This window comes from Amblyomma maculatum, chromosome 5 (assembly GCF_055883805.1).
Source record: "Amblyomma maculatum isolate TAMU_Amacu chromosome 5, ASM5588380v1, whole genome shotgun sequence".
Lineage (NCBI taxonomy): Eukaryota > Metazoa > Arthropoda > Arachnida > Ixodida > Ixodidae > Amblyomma > Amblyomma maculatum.
This window is the reverse complement of record NC_139348.1, coordinates 144,354,562-144,372,572: the sequence shown is the minus strand read 5'-3', so window position 1 is coordinate 144,372,572 and position 18,011 is coordinate 144,354,562. Positions and strand designations below refer to the sequence as shown.

At 44.7% G+C, this 18,011-nt stretch overlaps 1 protein-coding gene across 5 annotated transcripts in view; it reads left to right on the top strand.

Moving 5' to 3' along the window:
- The window catches only part of LOC146189842 (BAI1-associated protein 3-like), a 441,950-nt gene that overhangs the window by 288,106 nt on the left and 135,833 nt on the right, over positions 1 to 18,011 (top strand). For 4 of the 5 annotated variants that reach the window (XM_084604615.1, XM_084604614.1, XM_084604612.1 and 1 more), the window contains exon 3: positions 1,099 to 1,186. In XM_084604615.1, coding sequence (XP_084460741.1) covers positions 1,099 to 1,186 — 88 coding nt within the window. Of the gene's footprint in view, positions 1 to 1,098; positions 1,187 to 12,248; positions 12,529 to 18,011 lie in introns of those variants that run through there. The other variant, XM_084604613.1, reaches the window with a different exon arrangement.

Genomic DNA, 18,011 nt, shown 5'->3' with positions numbered 1-18,011 from the left:
CTACAGATTCTTTTTATTATGATGTTAAACCTTAATTCAGATATCAATAAAAACTCGTGCATTGTTATAGTTCAATAATGGGAACCTCTGTGCCCGCCACCCATCCCTCGGCTTCAGAGGTTACCGGTGAGCCCGAGTTGCTTTGCGGACGCAAGCGAACGCTTGGACTTGTGAGCAATCGCGACATGATTTTTCTTCCTCATTTTTCTCCTACGTTCCTGTCGAAATAATAATGGCTTTTCAAGACGCATTTTTTGTCATGTTAAGGCGCCACAGGCCATTCGGAATTATATTATGCTTGGAAGATTCTGTGCTCTTTTCGTACTGTAGCTTTTACTTTTCATGAGGTAAGTCGATCTCGCTCTATTTTAGTCAGGTTTGCAGGATATGAAGGCTTTTTTTTTGGCAACGTTTTCGGACAATTAGGTGGAAGATACGGTTTCATAGCGTGCCCCTCCATCCTACGCAGCGCAATATTGCCTCCGCTTGCAATTATTAGTTATCTCTTGCTATATAGAATGTGACCATTATTAGTTATTTCAGGCGTTTTACTGAGACAATTGCCCACTTTCAGCGTTACAAAAGCAAGAAGAAACAGCTTCACTAAACGCAAGCAACTTTCTATGCTTTTTTGTTTTTTTAAAGAACCTTCTATAGAAGGCTCCAGCTACACCAATGACAAAGTGCAGCTACCGCGTATATGGTAGCGTTGATATTGTGGCAGCCTGGCTCTCTCGTAAAGTGACTTTATTGCCGCAGAGGAAGAAGCTCGCCAAGCAGTCAGGAGTACCACCACGCAGCTGAACTTCCGGGCGGAATGCCACAGTTAAGGAAGCTCCGCCCCTGTAGCCTTCCCTCAGTTTCCAAGAACATGCTATTGCAATATGTAGAGTAGAACCATTATGAACGAGCGCCTTATAGTTTTGGCGCATTGCTTATGCAAAGAGTTTCACCTTATGGGCGTTGTAAATAAAATGCAAGGCTTTTTTAGGGCATGACCTAAAAAAGACTGCACGGGAAGTCGGTGTTTGCAGTGACGAACGAAAAGTAATCCAAACTGACCACCGCCCATTTTTTTTTCCTTTCACTTTTCTTCAGGGTCCAAGATTCGGACGGCGGATTTTTCGAAGACTTCACCGCCCTCTCGTGGAAGCAGGAGAACCGGCGCCTGCAGGCATCACGAGAGGTAAGACGCCACGTGGTCTTTTTCTGCCGATGTTCAGACTACAGTATTAACGGACGCAATGTACGTCGAAGTTGCAACGAAGATTTATTTACAGGATATCATTCGTCGTCGTTCTTGTTTAAACTTTTGATCAAATATTAATAATAACCAATACTAATACTAACACTAATACTTATACTAACCTGGTTTCGCCTATATCCAGGTTGTTTCCGTGTTCTCGTTTGTAGGCTTACCCTATTTGATACGTCATAAAGAGATAGTGCCCAGGTATATATAGAGATAGGTGTATTTAGACAAAGGCTAGAACTGGAGGTGTGAAGTGCGTGTAGAAAAAGAAGTGAGAATTTAATAACAATCGAAATCATCAAACTGTGTGCGGTAGTCAGCTGTCATTCAATTTATGCCGTGGAAGCCTTGCCGAAGGTATCTGGGCTACTGTCTCATTAGCCTAGTTAAGCTTATATATCATCACGTACTGTGCTTCTCTTAGTGAACAAGGGGGTATAGTGACACAACAACCTTTTGTCTGTACGGCGTCTGCAAATAGACGCATAACTTTTCACACTGTATTTTGTAGCTTTACAGGCGTTATTATGGAGTCAGTTGTTCTGGTTGCATTGGAAACTCTTGTTGGAAAGAATGATAGTTGGCTAAAGATATGAGTGACTTAAAAAAAAAAAAAAACGAGAGATAAAGTTGCCTGTCGCTACTTTCTGTACTATGCGCACAGGAATTGCTGCCGGGCGTTGCATTTTTTTTTTTTTTTTACTACGTCGTGGAACGGTAGAGCAGAAAGCACTGCAGCTGAGCTCTCGTTGCGGAAGTCATTACATTATAAAAACAAATTGGACATAAGAATCATCTTTAGGAATAGAGCTTCAATTCCGTGAGCGCAGCGCAGAGTGCGACGCACGTACATTCACGAAGCCTTTAACCGTTATTGTTACTATTTTGAACTAAGTAGCTCAAAACCACACACGCGCGCGCGCACGCACGCACACACGCACACACACACACACACACACACACACACGCACGCACGCACGCACGCACACACACACACACGCACACACACACGCACACACGCACACACACACACACGCACACACGCAAATACGCACACACGCACACGCACACACACACACACATACGCACACACGCACACACACACACACACACACACACACACACACACGCACGCACACACTTCTTAGCTGTAGAACGTAGTGAGTCAGTAAAATTGTGGGAGCGCAAAAATGGTCGTGACTGCTTCAGAACGGTGCTCGGAATGATTGCCTACAAAGCCTATGCTATATCATGAGCTGCTTTCATGAATATGGACAAGTAGTGCCATCTATCGGATGCCTGCAACTAACCTGAAAAATAATTATCTGCTCGAATGTAATTATGTGGAAAACCCTTGAGCGCTGTGAGGGGCTGGTTTTGACTAGTAAATTTTTCCTGAGTCCGCATAGACTAGTCTGACCGCTGCAGAGGATCAGCTACATTAAAAAAAAAATATGTAACGGTTGCTAAATAATTTAGCGCCATACGATATCTGGTAGCAGCCAAGTGAAAACAGAATTTTCGCAGATATTCTGTGCTTGTTCGCTCTCGCCATGAACCACCAACTTCGACCTCTCCTCAACTACTCCTGTTTCCAGGACTAATAATACTAGGGCATTTAGATTCAAATAAATGAAATCAATAAATCCGTCAATAGATCAGGTAATCAATTTATTGCATTTTTCCGGACTTTGTTCGTTTGCCACTTCCTCATCTTATTTATTCCACAGAGTCCGTTTAGAAGCGGCAAACGTCATGCTTGTGGCGTGCCACATAACAGAACAGACTAACTGATTATTTTCCGCCCCCTGCTCCATGTGCCGTTCCTTGGGTGACATTTTGATGTCGTCTCCATCCTCCAATGACGTTCCATCCTCTCCCCCCCTGCACTGCTGGAATGCACATGGTGGAATTAAAGGATTAAGGCGGCAGCCTGTGCTTGTTGGTAATACACGGCAAACAAAAATAGCTCAGGGACAGGACAAGAAAAATAGCGCTCGTGTGTCTTTTCTCGCCCTTGTCCTGTCCCTGCTCTATTTATGTTTGACAAATTAAATCATGCCAGGCACAAACTTTGCCTTTTCTCCAGTTCAATGCGACAGTCATGTAGTTTATCAAAATTACTTCCCTACAACGTATTAGGTCATCACGTGCTGAGTGCTTTTTCCAAGCCAGACACATTCCGTGACCGGTTTCCCATTGAGCACCACATAGCCGAGCACTTTAAGTGGCGACGTGAGGTCGGTCGTAGGCGTCTGCACAAACCGGCGGCGCTCCGGGAATCACTTTCGGTCCGACCGCGCGACTGTTCTCGGATGGCACGCCATCTGGTCCGAGTCACGACAAGTCGGAGCCTTGTTGGGATCGATTGAAACTTTGCTGGTCCCGAGTAAACCGTGTGTGTCCTTCAAGATTACGTCGTTACCTCGCTCTGTTCCTGCCCCCTTCCCTCTGCCGCTCTTTGATGGGCCGGAAAACGCGACCGAAGCTGACGTCAAGTTTATAATCTTGGACCTTTGGGAACGGATCGCTACAAAAGTCGGCTTTATTTTGAGATGTTATAAAGGACGTCGCAGCTAGAAGCTCTGCAAGCGCTAAGAACAGTGTCGCGCCAAAGTAATATTGCCTTCAGTTCCTGTTCGCTTTTTGCTTTGCCTTTGTGGTTACCGTTTCTTCCTTGCGTGTTCATCACTTTGATTCGCTTTTATTTTCGGACCGGCGACACCCCTTCAGCAGCATGAGGAAAGGATGAGGAGTTACAAAGTGCATACGGAGTTTTACTCAGTCAAGGCTAAAGGCGTGTCCCTGGAAAAATAACTTAGAGTGAAACGACCCATGAATGTGTCAGCCCTTCTACCATGTTTCCTTTTGCTCCAGTGTTTCCAAGAATCAGAAACGATGGTATTTTAGGGCCATTTGTTTAACCTACACCAGCTACACCGGTGTAGAAAATCTCCTATACCTACAATAGATTTTTGCTGCACAGGTGTAGCTGGTGTAGGTTAAACAAATGGTCCTTTCTTTATGGTATCATGCAGTCTGATGGCTCCAACCACCATAATGACTGGTGTTGCCATCAAACTGCAACCATGGAAACGTCGAACGATATGGCTGGCAATCGAATTAGATGATCTAGTTCCGGCAGGTACGCTCGGTTTTTGAAATCTCTTTCATGGGCTTTTTTCCACCACATAAAAGTCACACAGTGTCGGTTACGATTTCAGTAGCCGGGATGTATTCAGGATCCATTCAGCTATTTCATTTTTGTCGCAGAATATATTCTCGTATCATAATGCTAATTGTTATCATCTCGACAGTCGGAAGGGTGAATGTCGAAAACAGCGCAAAATTTGACGGCCTCCGCTGTTGAAGGCTTTGTATAAACTGCCATCCTGTAATTCTCGCAAGATAACGTCATAGTCGCCAATTTAACTCATCTAGTGGTTTGGGTTCCAACAAATGTTACCTATTAAACGTTATACATTATGGTGATCCAGTCTGACACTTTAACTAAAATATTACCCGTTCACAGGCCTGATGGTAAATTAATCGGGACAGCATACTGTCATCACCCTATCCTGCGTTTTAAAGTAACAGGGAGTATAAAAATTTGTCCTAACGCGTTTCTCTGAGATTATGCGAGCTCACCCTAGCTTTCTTCCCCCTCGTATTCAGCGGGCTTAATATCTTTTATTCCCATTCTCTTTCCATCATTCCCTCTCCCTAATCTCATCTTTCCCAACAAAGGGAAAAATTCAATCTTTTTTCCTCTCGCCCCCTCTGTCGAGTCCGTGGAGCGGCTGTCTCTCCCAGTGACGGAAGCGTCACGTTCCCCCCCGCCCCTTCCCCTTCCCCCTCTCTCTCTCTGAGTAAGTTCAAAGCGATAATGCCGCATTGAAGAGCCCTTCCACGCACGACGTAGGCGTGGGCCGAGCTGTTGTCGAAGCGAATGCCAGTAAAAGAGAGTAGAAAATGAAAGACACCAGAGAGGAGCGATAGGGATAAGAAGACGCGCGAAGAATAAATAAGGGAACTAAAGGGCTCCAGTTCCGCTTGGTGCCGTTTGCTTTTTCGGCGCTTGCGGACGGCGGCCGCCTACGTCGGAAGGATGCGTCTCAAAGTCGGAGCTGGCTGTCTATTCCTTCTCCCTCTTTATTCTCGCTATGGAAATGTTCAATATACTAGAAAGAAAAGAGATGGGTGGACTATTTATTCGTCCAAATTTCGAATCATCTTTTCTTGATTTTTTTTTTTTGTCATGGACGCGAACACCCTTTTCCGGGCATTCCCCTCGCCACCGACTGCAGCAGAGACATCCGTAGAGACCTCCCCCACCTTTGTTTTTGTTTTTTTCGTGAGCCTCTGTTTTCCTTTCCAGGCAATTTGAAGGCTCTTTGTAGTCGAGGGTATGCAGCAAGCGAATGAGATATAAACCTAGTCGGCTCTCGAAGCGAGTATACGTGAGCGATAAAGTGAGTTTTCGATGATTTGCTGACGCATAACTGAGTGATAACACAGAAGGCACTGGAGTAAATGCTTACCTTTGGTTACATAAAACTGCACTTCTTGAAAAAAAAAAAAACATTCCTGCTGTTTTTTTGGAAATCTTAATTTAATGTACACAGTCATATGTTTAGTTTCTGTTGATATGCGTTGTGCATACATAGGTCGTGATTTTACGAACGCCATGAATTTGAGCAGGAATGCAATGCATATAAATATACATGGTAGGGTTAGATGCTGAGAGGTGCGATGTGACTGTACGGTATACAGTACGGCACGTTGCGGTATGAAGTGTTATGGTAATGTATGGTATAATATAGTATAGCAGGATATGGCATGTTATATTATGGCACTGCATGGTACGCTAAGGGAAGGTAATATATGTACGTGAGGTTTATATGCGTCTACATGTGTTTATATGTGGCGAAGTTATATGCATTTATATGTGGCGAATATGTATACTTAAGGCAGGTAATAAACGCAGATCCAGACCATGAAAGGGAAATAACAAGGAGAATAAGATTGGAATGGAGTGCATTTGGCAAGATCTCGGAGATTATGACTAGCAGCTTACCGGTATCGCTCAAGAGGAAAGTATACAACATTTGCATCTTACTTGTACTGCAGTAAAATGGCAAGTTGAGCGAGTTGGTACATAATTAATCAAAAACAAAAACGCTGGTACCGTCTTCTTTATACTCTCTTGTCTCCGTTGTTGGGCTGTTTTTTGCTAAATTACCTGTACTCACCGATGGGGCTGAAACGTGGAGGCTAACGAAAAGAAATTCTGCTTAAGTTGAGGACAACGCAGAGAGCTATGGAAAGAAAAATTCTAGGTGTAACGTAAAAAGATAAAAAGCGTGCAGAATGGGTCAGAGAAATAACTCTAGTTACTGACATTCTAGTGGAAATCAAGAAGAGGAAATAAGCATGAGCGAGACATGCAGTGCGAAGAAATGATAACATATTGTCGCTTAGGGTAACAAACTGGATTCCAATGAAAAGAAAACGCAGCAGGGGGTGGTAGAAAGTTACGTGGGCAGATGAGGTTAAGAAATTCGCAGGCAGTCAGGTGGATGCAGCTAGCGCGTTACTGGATTAATTGGAGGAATGTAGGAGAGGTCTTCGCCATGCAGTGGGTATAGTCCGGCTGATGGTGATGATGCGAAGTTTAAGGGCCCAGAGTGGTACATGGGGCTTGAGGGTGGCGGCACTGTAATGCGATTTATGACTTGGGGATTTCTAACTGGCACTGACATCACATTGCATTAGAGTTAATTGCGTTTCTCCTGCACTAACTACAGCAGGCGAGGCGGGGGAGGAACCTTCATCGTCAGGGTCAGAAGTTGAGCACCGTGGCTACTGAAACACATCAAAGGGTGTGTAAAACGGACGCCCAATGGGCTTCGCAAAACTAAAAAGTGGACATGAAAGAAAGAAATTGGCGGACGAGAGTCAGGTGAACTGTTGAGGCTAAGAAATCAGCCGAAATAAACGGTGATCGCTGCTTCGAAATTGATCTAACGTCATTAGTCAGGGAGATTGTGTGTTTGGTCGGTTTCGTTACTTTATTGAGTTTAACGTCCCAGAGCAGCTCACGCTATATGGGACGCCGTAGTGGAGGGCTCCGGAAAATTTCGTCCATCTGTTGTTCTCTCACGTCTACTGACATCGCACAGGACGCAGGCCCCTTCTTTTCGCTTCCATTGAAAAGCAGCCACCGCGTCAGGGATTCGATTCCGCATCCTTGGGTATACAGCAGTCAAACGCCCCCGATTCACTGCGTCACCGCTGCCGGTGCATGTGCGTGGAGGTGTTGCAAACTAGGATGCGGCTGATGATGATATGGTGACGTCATCCACAGTTTACAGAAGAGTAACTGGCAATACAGTGTGAGATGAAAGGAGCATCCGATTAATCAAGATAGAGGATAAGAGGGTAGGACTTTTCGGACAGTCAAGAAGAGCAGAGACAGACCTCAGACACGCTTGTCCACACAACTATTGTGTATAGAAAGCCCTCGATGTGCCAGTTATACTTGTCTTCCAAGTCACAATCAATATCAATGATTCCTGATTAAGTAATAGCGCTGCAAGCCTGGACTGACCTGCCTTTCTTCAAGGAAGAAATGGCGGTGTTGTGCGACAGCCAGAAATTGTTCTCACGATTAAGAATAATTTGTGGCCATAACGGGGCTATACGAGCGGGAGGAGACGCCACGAGGATTAATCAAGCTGTCTCTGCGAGCAAATAGAGAAATGTGGCAACTCTTCGAGGAGTGTTGCAATAAAGAGAGACCCTAGAACCCAGCTATACAAGCGAAGAACAACAGCCGTGGGTGAGACGGTTTATGTTTTCATTAAGCGACAGAGGTGGCGTTCTCGACTGATTCTGCAGGCTGAAGATGTGGCCGACCCAAATTATGCAAGTTGAGTGGAAGGAGCCGTAACCGCGAGATCGTTCACATTGCAAGGCACTCACGTGCGTGTAAAACTGACTGGCTGACTCATTCACTAGGGCAGTCAGTCTTGTCAGTCGGTCAGTCAGTTGGTCAGCTAGCCAATCAATCAATCAATCAATCAATCAATCAATCAATCAATCAATCAATCAATCAATCAATCAATCAATCAATCAATCAATCAATCAATCAATCAATCAATCAATAAATCAATCAATCACATAACAGCCTGACAGGCTCACTCAACACTCAGTAACTCGCTCACTTATATATTACGATGTTCACTCATTGGCTGGCCCTATCTGGCTTCCTGACTGGCTCGGCCAAAGTTCAAGGATCACCTCATGACTGGATACCTCAGTGATAAAGCACACCCACCCACGCATGCACGCACGCACGCACGCGCACACACACACACGCACGCACACGCACGCACGCACACACACACACACACACACACACACACACACACACACACACACACACACACACACACGCGCGCGCGCGCATTTACACTTCCGCGCAAGCACACGGAGAATCTTTTAAAATTGGGAAAAAACGCTGGCGCAAGAGAGAGACACAGGACACAGACATAGGGCGCCTGTCCATTGTCCCTGTGTGTGTGTTTTTTTTGTGTGTGTGTGTGTGAATTTTTTGCGCGAGGGTTTTTTTCCCAGTTTTAAAAGATGTTAGACCAACTAGCCCAGAAACATGCTTTATTGAGCCACACGGAGAATGTTTATGCAAATATATGCGCCGAAATGCATGAAACAGTCGCAAGGGCACGCAAACGTGAGCAGGAACACCATACGAAGCAGGGTCGTCAAAATTCCATGCCGCACGGCACTCTTTCAGGCTAAAGCCGTTGCGACAGCCGCTCTCGTAATTCTTCTTGAACGCACGCCGTTTGCCTTGTGCCACAAGCAGGTAAGGAAACAGGCTTATATTATAGCTTCAGTAGCTAGCCGCTGAAAGGCGAGACGGTGAGAAAAGAGGCGCGGCGCTAAAACGCGGTTAAAGCGGACTGCCGCCGTGACCGCGCTTCTCCTTTCGCCTTAAATTCTCCTTGACATAAGACGGAGCGGTAGAGAAAAAGAGGAAAACTAAAGAGAATCTGGAGGAGGTCGCCACCAAAGCGTGACAACAAGAGCGTAGCGCAATTACTGCGCGTCGTCGGTTTCCACCACCCGCCACCCCCATGATGGCTGGCGCTGCCGTCGCTGCTATTGCCGCTCACTGCGGTCACCCGGTTGGATCGCTACTGCTGCCTTCGTTGCCGAATGCTCACTCGCTGTTGTTTTCGGACCTCGTTGCGTGTACGGGAAATACTTAGGGCGCCCCGCCGGGGCGAATTTGGGTCGGACTAACCGAAGTCCGGGGAATTGGCTTTCTTGGGCCAGGCATCCTGCCGGGCATAACAGGGCTCCAGTTCGCTTGTTTGTTTTCATTCGGGGAATTGCGCTTAGAGTGACAAAGATTGTTAGGCCGCTTCGTTTGTCTGTTTTTTTCTTCTTGATTACCCGGTCAGCGGTAAAGGCAGGCGGAATGGTTGGGAGAAGGGTTAAGAAAAGGACAGCTTTTGTATCTGATATTTTCAGATAGGAGCTGAGCCGAAGACTAGGTCTGGCGTTGGAGTGCCAAACGCAAAATAAGAAGATAACGAGTTAAGTGCGCGAACGTACTTGAGTGTTTACTAGGGGTTTTCCTGCGTTCAAGCGTGGAAGTTGAAATGCGAGACTATGTTTCACCATGAAAGGTAGGTGGGTGGTATGTCAGCTGGATATCGAAACTAAGTTAAAATCTGGCACATACGGGTCCGAACGTTTCCGAACTGACTGGACCAGCGAGCGCTTCAAAAGATCAGCTTTATCTCTCCGCACTGCGTTCAGTAAATAAATAAATAAGTAAACAAATATATAAATAAATATGAATAATGAATATATGAAACGAACACTCCACTTTATTCTTAGATGCGATTGTCAGTGTAGTCAAACTTGTGAATAGCTGAAATGTTTTGAGGAATAACCAGAGGTTGAGTAGATTTGAAGTAAAGGCTGCTGTTAGCCATTGCAATCACGTCCACTTCAAGCAGTTTATCGTAGAACTCATCTGTATTAGCTAAGGCCCACCTCTAATAAAATAAATAAACAAACAATCAAACAAATGTAATAACTCGTTAAAGCGTGACTACTTATTATCATCAGCATTATGATTATTACTCATTATCATTATCTGCTTAAGCGAAGCCATATGGCTACAAAGGAAAGCTATTCAGTCTTCAATACATGTTATCTTTTCTTCTCCGGGTTTTCGATCCCGGAACCGTATTTCCAAAGCATCAGCCGCTTTACCGCTTGATCTAGACGGAACGGCAAACAATGGCAGGGCGATAGCGATTTGATCAAAAGCCTAAATACGATCAGTGTTAGTTAAAGTCAACGAGTCACACAAGGTGGTAAATATTTCTTTGAAAGCTCTGTACTTTTCCTTTGCATCCGTATTGGTGTGCTGGGTTTAATGCTAATCGATAATAGACCCCTTTCATAAATGTTAGGTCGGCTTCACCTCTATGCTGCATTCCCCACTAATGGCAGAACTGCAATGTATTGAAACATTGTATTATGGCCATAATTCATATGATTTATGCATCAGAACATATTCGCATAACTGCCCTATTACCACTAAATGCATCTGTGTAGAAGCAATACGCGATTTCAGGTCTATATCGCCGTTTTCCTGGCAGCCAGTGACGCCATGTTTGGGGAAAGAAGCAGCGTGGGAAAGCCTACTTAACGATTTTTGCAAGGGGTCCATTCCTCAATACAAACTTTAAATTGGTTACTCCGTGCCCTATAGTTGCGTTGTTTTGAAGAATATGTTTCCAGTTCCAGGATAATTTGCTTTTCTATGCCATGAGGCGCCACTCTTGAGCGCAGACCTATTTTTTATAAGTTCCCGTAGATAAAGATTAACTTATTTCAATGGTACTCGCTCCGGAATACAGCATCCACCCAGTCGAAAAAAAACAATTACAGAACTGTGTCAAAAATACGACAAAATATCCTATAGTTCTGTCGTAACCATCAGATTTTTCTGTAGTTCTGTAGTACTTTTCTGTAGTTCTGTAGTTTTTCTGTAGTATATTTCTGTTGTCTGTAGTTCTGTAGCACTTTTCTATTGTAACTACAGAAATTTCTGATGTTACTACAGAATGTTCTGTTGTCACAACCGGTTTCCCGTCAAAAACCGCACAGAAATTTTCTCGTAACATCCGAAAATTTTCTGTAGTTTTTTACGACTGGGCACGTGTTGTTATTTAGAAACAAGTGCTTAATATTCTGCCGAATCGGTAGCAAAACACTGCCAGAACTAGCCACGTGTAACACCGATGCCTTGCTTCTGACACCCAAAAAGCGGCGTGATGTGGTTCCCAAGTTCTCTCGGCGTTCTCAGTTCCTCTCTTCTGGAGAAGAGTCACCTTCAGGTTGGAATTGCTCTCGCTTATGCGGAGGAAGCAGAAACGCATTTTCTTCCTCGTCTGTGACATGAACAAAATCCCTTCCCTGTCGGAACCAAAGCCGGCACAAACGCTGACTGTTTAATTTCCTCGCATTTCCGCTTTCCTAGCTCGGCACGTGGCGTTGCCGCTTTGAATTCCATAAGCACAATCTCCTAGGCAGCGTGCCACCACAATGCCAGAGAAAAGCTAGTCGCCGAAAAAAGAAAGAGACGTTTCTGCGGCCCCGACGGAAGCGGAGCAATGGGAGTTCCGTTCTAATCGTAGTCGGTTATTCCGTGTTTCGTAGCCTGTACTTCATGCTACTGCAACAACAATATCAATCTCAATCGGTTATACTGGCGCATATTGCACTCTGTGCGGAAATTCGGAACGTCATCGGCAAAGAAACAAGCGAAAGGAAGTGAAGGAGATGGAGTGAGAGTGAGAAGAAAACAAAAGAAAGAAAGAGGAACGCTCCTTGTTCGTCCCGGGGTTTCACTTCCGCCGGCCGTGAATACGTGTCTTCGCCGACGCTAGCGGTCGTCGATATCGGCTGGCAAAGCTTCGAGATCAACAGGTCGAGACGAAACTGTCTTCTCTCTATTTTGCATATGATTTCTTCTTTCGTTCGTGCGACTTTTCGCGCCGCGTCAGACCATGCTCGATCGGCGGCCGTGAGATCCATTGTGAGAACAGTGTTCGTGCGTTGATATGGGAGGTCGCATGAGACGACTGCGGCGCTACTGCCGACGCCGGTGTCGCTGCTGCTACGATGCGTGCTGCGCGTGCATGTCCTGCGTCTATGGGAAACCCCAAGTAAGAGAAACATCTTATCATCATAATGAACCGCGTTAAAAATACCTCAGGCTACCAGTTAAGGTGCTCGTAATGCGACGACATTTTATCATTCATTGTAATCGTGCCCCTTCATTGATCTGCCTCACGTTCGCTACCGCATCCACTCACTTGCAATGTTGTTTAAACTTGACCCCAGGTAACGACATCACTGTTGGCGAGAAGCAACGTTAGATATCATGACATAAGGGGACCTAGAACGATTGCAAAGACCTGCAATTAGTCAAGTTTTGTTCCAGTCGTGCCAGATCTATCATGGGCTATTTCGTCGCTCGGTGTCACTCTTGGCCTGCTTTTAACATGTTGTCGTTCTCCTGGTATTGATACTCTCGTATCGATACACTACTAGTCAAGAGTCATTCGCTTTATGTGCTCTGTCAATTTTAATTTTTGTTCTTATTGCGCCGAATCGATAGAATGTAGTCTAATTCCTTCCTTATTGCCCGGGCTACTAACTTTGCACTAAAAATATGGAGTAGCCGGAAACGAGTGCGGAAGGAAATAAAGGGAGCTCGACCCCCGCAGGCTTATAATTTAGAGCGTTAGCTCAAGTTTTATGTATTTTAACCATAGATCCTCAATTCTGGTACAAACGTGTACGTCACGAAAATGCGATTCGTTTGGTACCACCCGTATCGCTCTATGACTACTGGTCCGCTCGCCACGTGGCTTTGTGTTATCATGACGTCACACATGGTAGCCCAGCTGTTAGACTCAATTTTATGGAGGGTCACGTGGTAGCTCAGTAATGCGCGCTTTACCTATGGTTCCTTGCCTTGGCCGCCATCTTGACTCTGAGAGTGGCGTAGAAATGTACGAGAAAAAGGAAAATGTATTTAATAAGACCTAACGCTCTTAAAACTCCTCAGGACTCAGTGGTCCATGCTGTCAGTCCAAGTTTCGACACACATGTGTTCGCGTGCGCGCACACAGCACAAACGCAGCTGCAGTTGTTGGTTCACATCGTTCTGTTGCAGTTTTAGCTTTGTAAAATGGTCAACCAACTAGCCCGGAAAGCTATATCGTATCTGTTTTGGGCATCGTGAATGCGGCACAGCAGTTTGAGTTAAATCGCCTTTTCTTCGTATCATTGTTGTGTACTCCTGGCTTCACCTGCTTCGCGATGAGGTTCAAGCAACTGGCACGTATCAACACTTCCATAGGCGAGGCGGCTTACTGCCTCAATAACACTTGGCAGATACAGATGCTGGTTCACACGAAAGAGCTACTTGCAGGAAGTAAGGCGTCCCCTGCGGCCTTCGAATTAACTTCGTTAGGTGACAACTTATTGGTTGGGAAGTTATTTGCCAGTTGATTCTAGGTGAGCTGTTTTCGTATTATACATTTTCAACTGTGCGATTAATAAAGCCTGAACAGATTTTAGCTTCACTGACCCTGCTCACTCGCATATAGTTGCGTAGCGCCAAACCATTCAGGGCGCCTTAACATTTTTGATATTCTTTCCCACTAAATCCTACAAATGACACTATTCATATCGACTCGAACAAGTAAAGCAGGGACCAAATTGTGTCAGAACCATTTTATATATATCATTGTTTATATTGTCAGCTGCAAACAATAAAATAACGGTTGTACCTTTCTGTCAAGAACACAACTGGACCGCGAACGGAGGGCATTTTAATGTGTATTGTTTTTGCCCGTGCAGTTCTCATAAGCACAAAAAAAGGGCGTTGTGCTTTTGCAGTGGAGTTCTATGGATAGTTCACGCTTTCGTGCGTGATCCTTCTGACTGCATGCCGTTTCTTGACCTAACAGATAATTTGTGCTCAGTCCTTGCAAAAGGGTTGTCCAGGGCGCGACATATACTCTGCTTCATTGCGGTTTCAAATGCAACGGTCTTTCTGTTTCTTGTTACTTTCACCTTGACGCTATTGCCAACGCTTGTACTTTTAACACATGTAGATGCTTCAGTGCTTGTTGTTCGCATGGTGTAGGAAGGAATTTAAAAAATAAATGAAATAATAGGTGATCGAACTAAGAAACTATTGAACGAAAGAAAGAATGTAATAACGGAACTTAATTGCTATAAATGTGCCAATTTGAGTACAGATCACGTTACAAAACCCTAAGCGTATCCCCCACACAACGAGCTTCGGTGTGCTAGTTTTCGGCATTCGGGGCTGGCCCATCGGTTACCCTGAAACAACGCGAAGACAAGTGACCATGGCTGTATGTAGGTGCTGTATCCTCATACCTATTGCAAGCTGATACAATCCCGCAGTGCAGTGTCCACATCGGATGGCACCTATACGGAATTGCGGAATTTGCATGGGTTTACATTAGTATTGGGTTTAGTAATGGTTTAGTAATGGGTTTACATTGTTGGTCGAACAGCCGCATCGCGTTGTCGAGCTTATAAGTGCGGTGGTATCGCACGGCCAAGTATTAGTGACAATGTTTCGGAATCCGCAGGCACCTTCACACCCGCCTCTAATTGAAAGTATAAATAAAGTTAAAGACTTTAGTAATGTCCAAAGCTGGCAATAAACGTTGCCGGGATTCGCGTGGTAGATGAGGTGTGTTACGATGGGACACTCGTTTAGGCGAGTGGGGTAGTCGAATAGAAAAGCAATGGACGCATGCGGGCCCGCGGGTAATTGTATAATTACCCGCGTAATTGTATACGGATTGCAAAAAAGTGCATTCTCGACGAGTCTCAGGATATCCGCCTGCGCAACAGCTGAGCGTCAGGAGTCCTGGGATGTTATTTCCACTTCTGGCGTCTCATTATATAACCGCTGCCGCACCCCATCTCTGTTAGTGAACGCTAGCTGTGGACCCTTCGTGTGATCAACTTATACCTTAATCGTAGCCGTATAGACAGAGTTCTTAGCAGTTAAATGCGGGAAACTCCCTCAGAATTTCGAATGATAATAATCAAATAATTTAGACCTAAATTTTGAACATTCAGACAACTATTCGCTTCAGTTATTCAAAAACGGCCGAATTCTCGATACAATTTCTACACCGGGGAGGGCAGTTATTGGCATAATTTTCTTTTTCACGGGCAAGACTTGCGGGCTCTCGTGAATATCAGCTCAGTGACATGGATGCTTCCTTGCAAGGTCCAAGACTGGCTTCGACTTCTTAGGACATGCTAGTTTTCTTATTCTTCTGGAATCATAATTGTATGTATCCTAGTAGGACTGGGATAAAATGTAATGGTTCGGCATTGAGCCATGCGCAGCTATCGCCTACACAAGTATTATCCAGCTTGCACAGAAATTTAGACGAGAAGGAAAAATTACTCCTGCTCCGCTAATTAAACCCGGAACCACCGCTTGTTTGGGGAACTCGGTTTACAAAATGGGCTAACCAGGCCGGCTAGCAAATGGTAGAGTGCGAGTGAACTGACCAGTAACTCACAGTCGAAACGGCGTTAGTCCATTGTTTAGGTGGACTCGCCAAGGTGGATAAGGCTGCTTATAAGTGAGTAATAACACGTTATCGTTCGCCCAAATGCACCGCGGTTTATACACGAACCAGGTCACTGCTCAACAGAATATAGTCCATCGAGAAGCCTCGTGTTACTCCGTGATATATATCATTACGGACAAAAAGCACAATATGCCACACGTTTGCTTTATTACTGCAACCAAGATTTATTACAGTACTAACCAATACAGCTTTATCATATATAATTTTAACGTTAGTGCAATATGCCATGCTCGCATCGATGGCTGCATCGTCTTTCGGGAATCCCGCGAAGCGAACGTGGGCCGCAACTTCTGCGCCTCCCTACCGGTTCTCGTAAGGTTTCTCAATACGCTTAAGTCGTGTTTGGAGTTGAAAAATCACGAATTTACGTTCCCGTAGGTCTTCAGTGGTGTAAACGACATTTTTAGACGTAAAGGCCAGTTGAAGGCTATTAATTCAACCTAAATACCAAAATGAAACCCAACTCGTAAAAGAGGCCTAATATACCCAGACTACTTGGCATATGAATACAGTGGAAAAAGCCCCGCCCACGTAGCCAAGGCTGCATAGCCATAGCCACGGAAAGCTGCCTCTCATTATAGCATGAATATTTCGTTAACTATACAACTATACAATACAACTATACAATAACTATACAATACAGCTTTCATTTGTAACTGTAATGATGCGTTTCAGTGGGTGGCACAGCAATTTCTTATTACAAACCTGCATTATCTTGAAAAATTATCCTTGAACATTGAACACATACTGGGATCTCTTGTTTTTTTCTCTTATCGGTGCTTATTGTGGTGACGTCTTGTGGGGTTCGCTTGGTGTGCTTTGAATGTAGTATACATAGTCGTCCGTGAGGAGGAAGCGAGTAAGGATTGCCGGTTAGTACGCGGTGTATCGTACCAGCTTGATGGGAAAGGGTAAGGTAGTGTACATTGGTTAAGTGTGTAAACCTTATCAATAGGCGCGCCCTGGACCTTATTGCTGGCTGGTTTGTTGTTGGCACGTGGTATTTGCCTGGTGGAAGCCGCCGCAGAATGGCACTGCAACGGCAAAGATATGAGGCGTTCTGACGTGTCTCTCGCCCGATGAAGAGGTCTATAATCTTTTATGATCTGGAATTATCTTGAAGTCATGAGCATCTAGCGCGGGCTGCACAATCATCATTCCAGCTTGCGAAGATTTTATTTTTTCATGCTACTTAGGCAATCAATATACATTTGTGAACTTAGCTTCTGCAACACTTTTACCTTTTGATGCACCTGTTGTTCCTCCTCACGGAAGACTATATGTACTACATTCAAAGAACAATACAAGACGTATGTCATCACAAAAAGCACTGATAAGAAGAAAAAAAGGACCTGGGGCAAGTGTGACATGTCAGTGAAATCTTGAGAATTTCTCTTCGTGTAAGCAAAATTACATCATTCCTCAAGTCCAGGAAATCTGTGGAAACGCTTTTATAGTTCACTCCGCTGCCACATCAGGGCAGTTGGTGCTGAACTCTCAAAACCTGCCCGGTAATTAGGGATATTTGGTATATTGCATGCTCCGATTATCTATGACCGTCGAAAATAGTGTGGATACAGGGAGCATTTGTTTGGTACCAGATTTCGCAATAAAGAGTTAGACGGGGTCGTGGCAATCTTCACGTTGCCGCGACATCTCTGAAAATAATTTGTTTTGCAAAAAAAGAAAAAAAAAACGAAATGAGACCTCAAAATGGCTTTATTGAGTTATGAAATGTCGATGGCTTTTGCCCATCAAATACCCCTAGATGTTGTATTTTCAGTAAGGCTGGACATGTTTCAGTTTTTCACACATGGAAGGACAAAGATGAAGTTTTTGTTTGGATTTGATCATTGGTTTAACTCTCTTCAGTGTTTTTGCTTTTCACGTCCCGTATGTTGCAACGCGTGTCATCATCATCATCATCAGCTTGACTATACCCACTGCAGGGCGAATGCCTCTCTCATATTTCTCCACGTAACCCG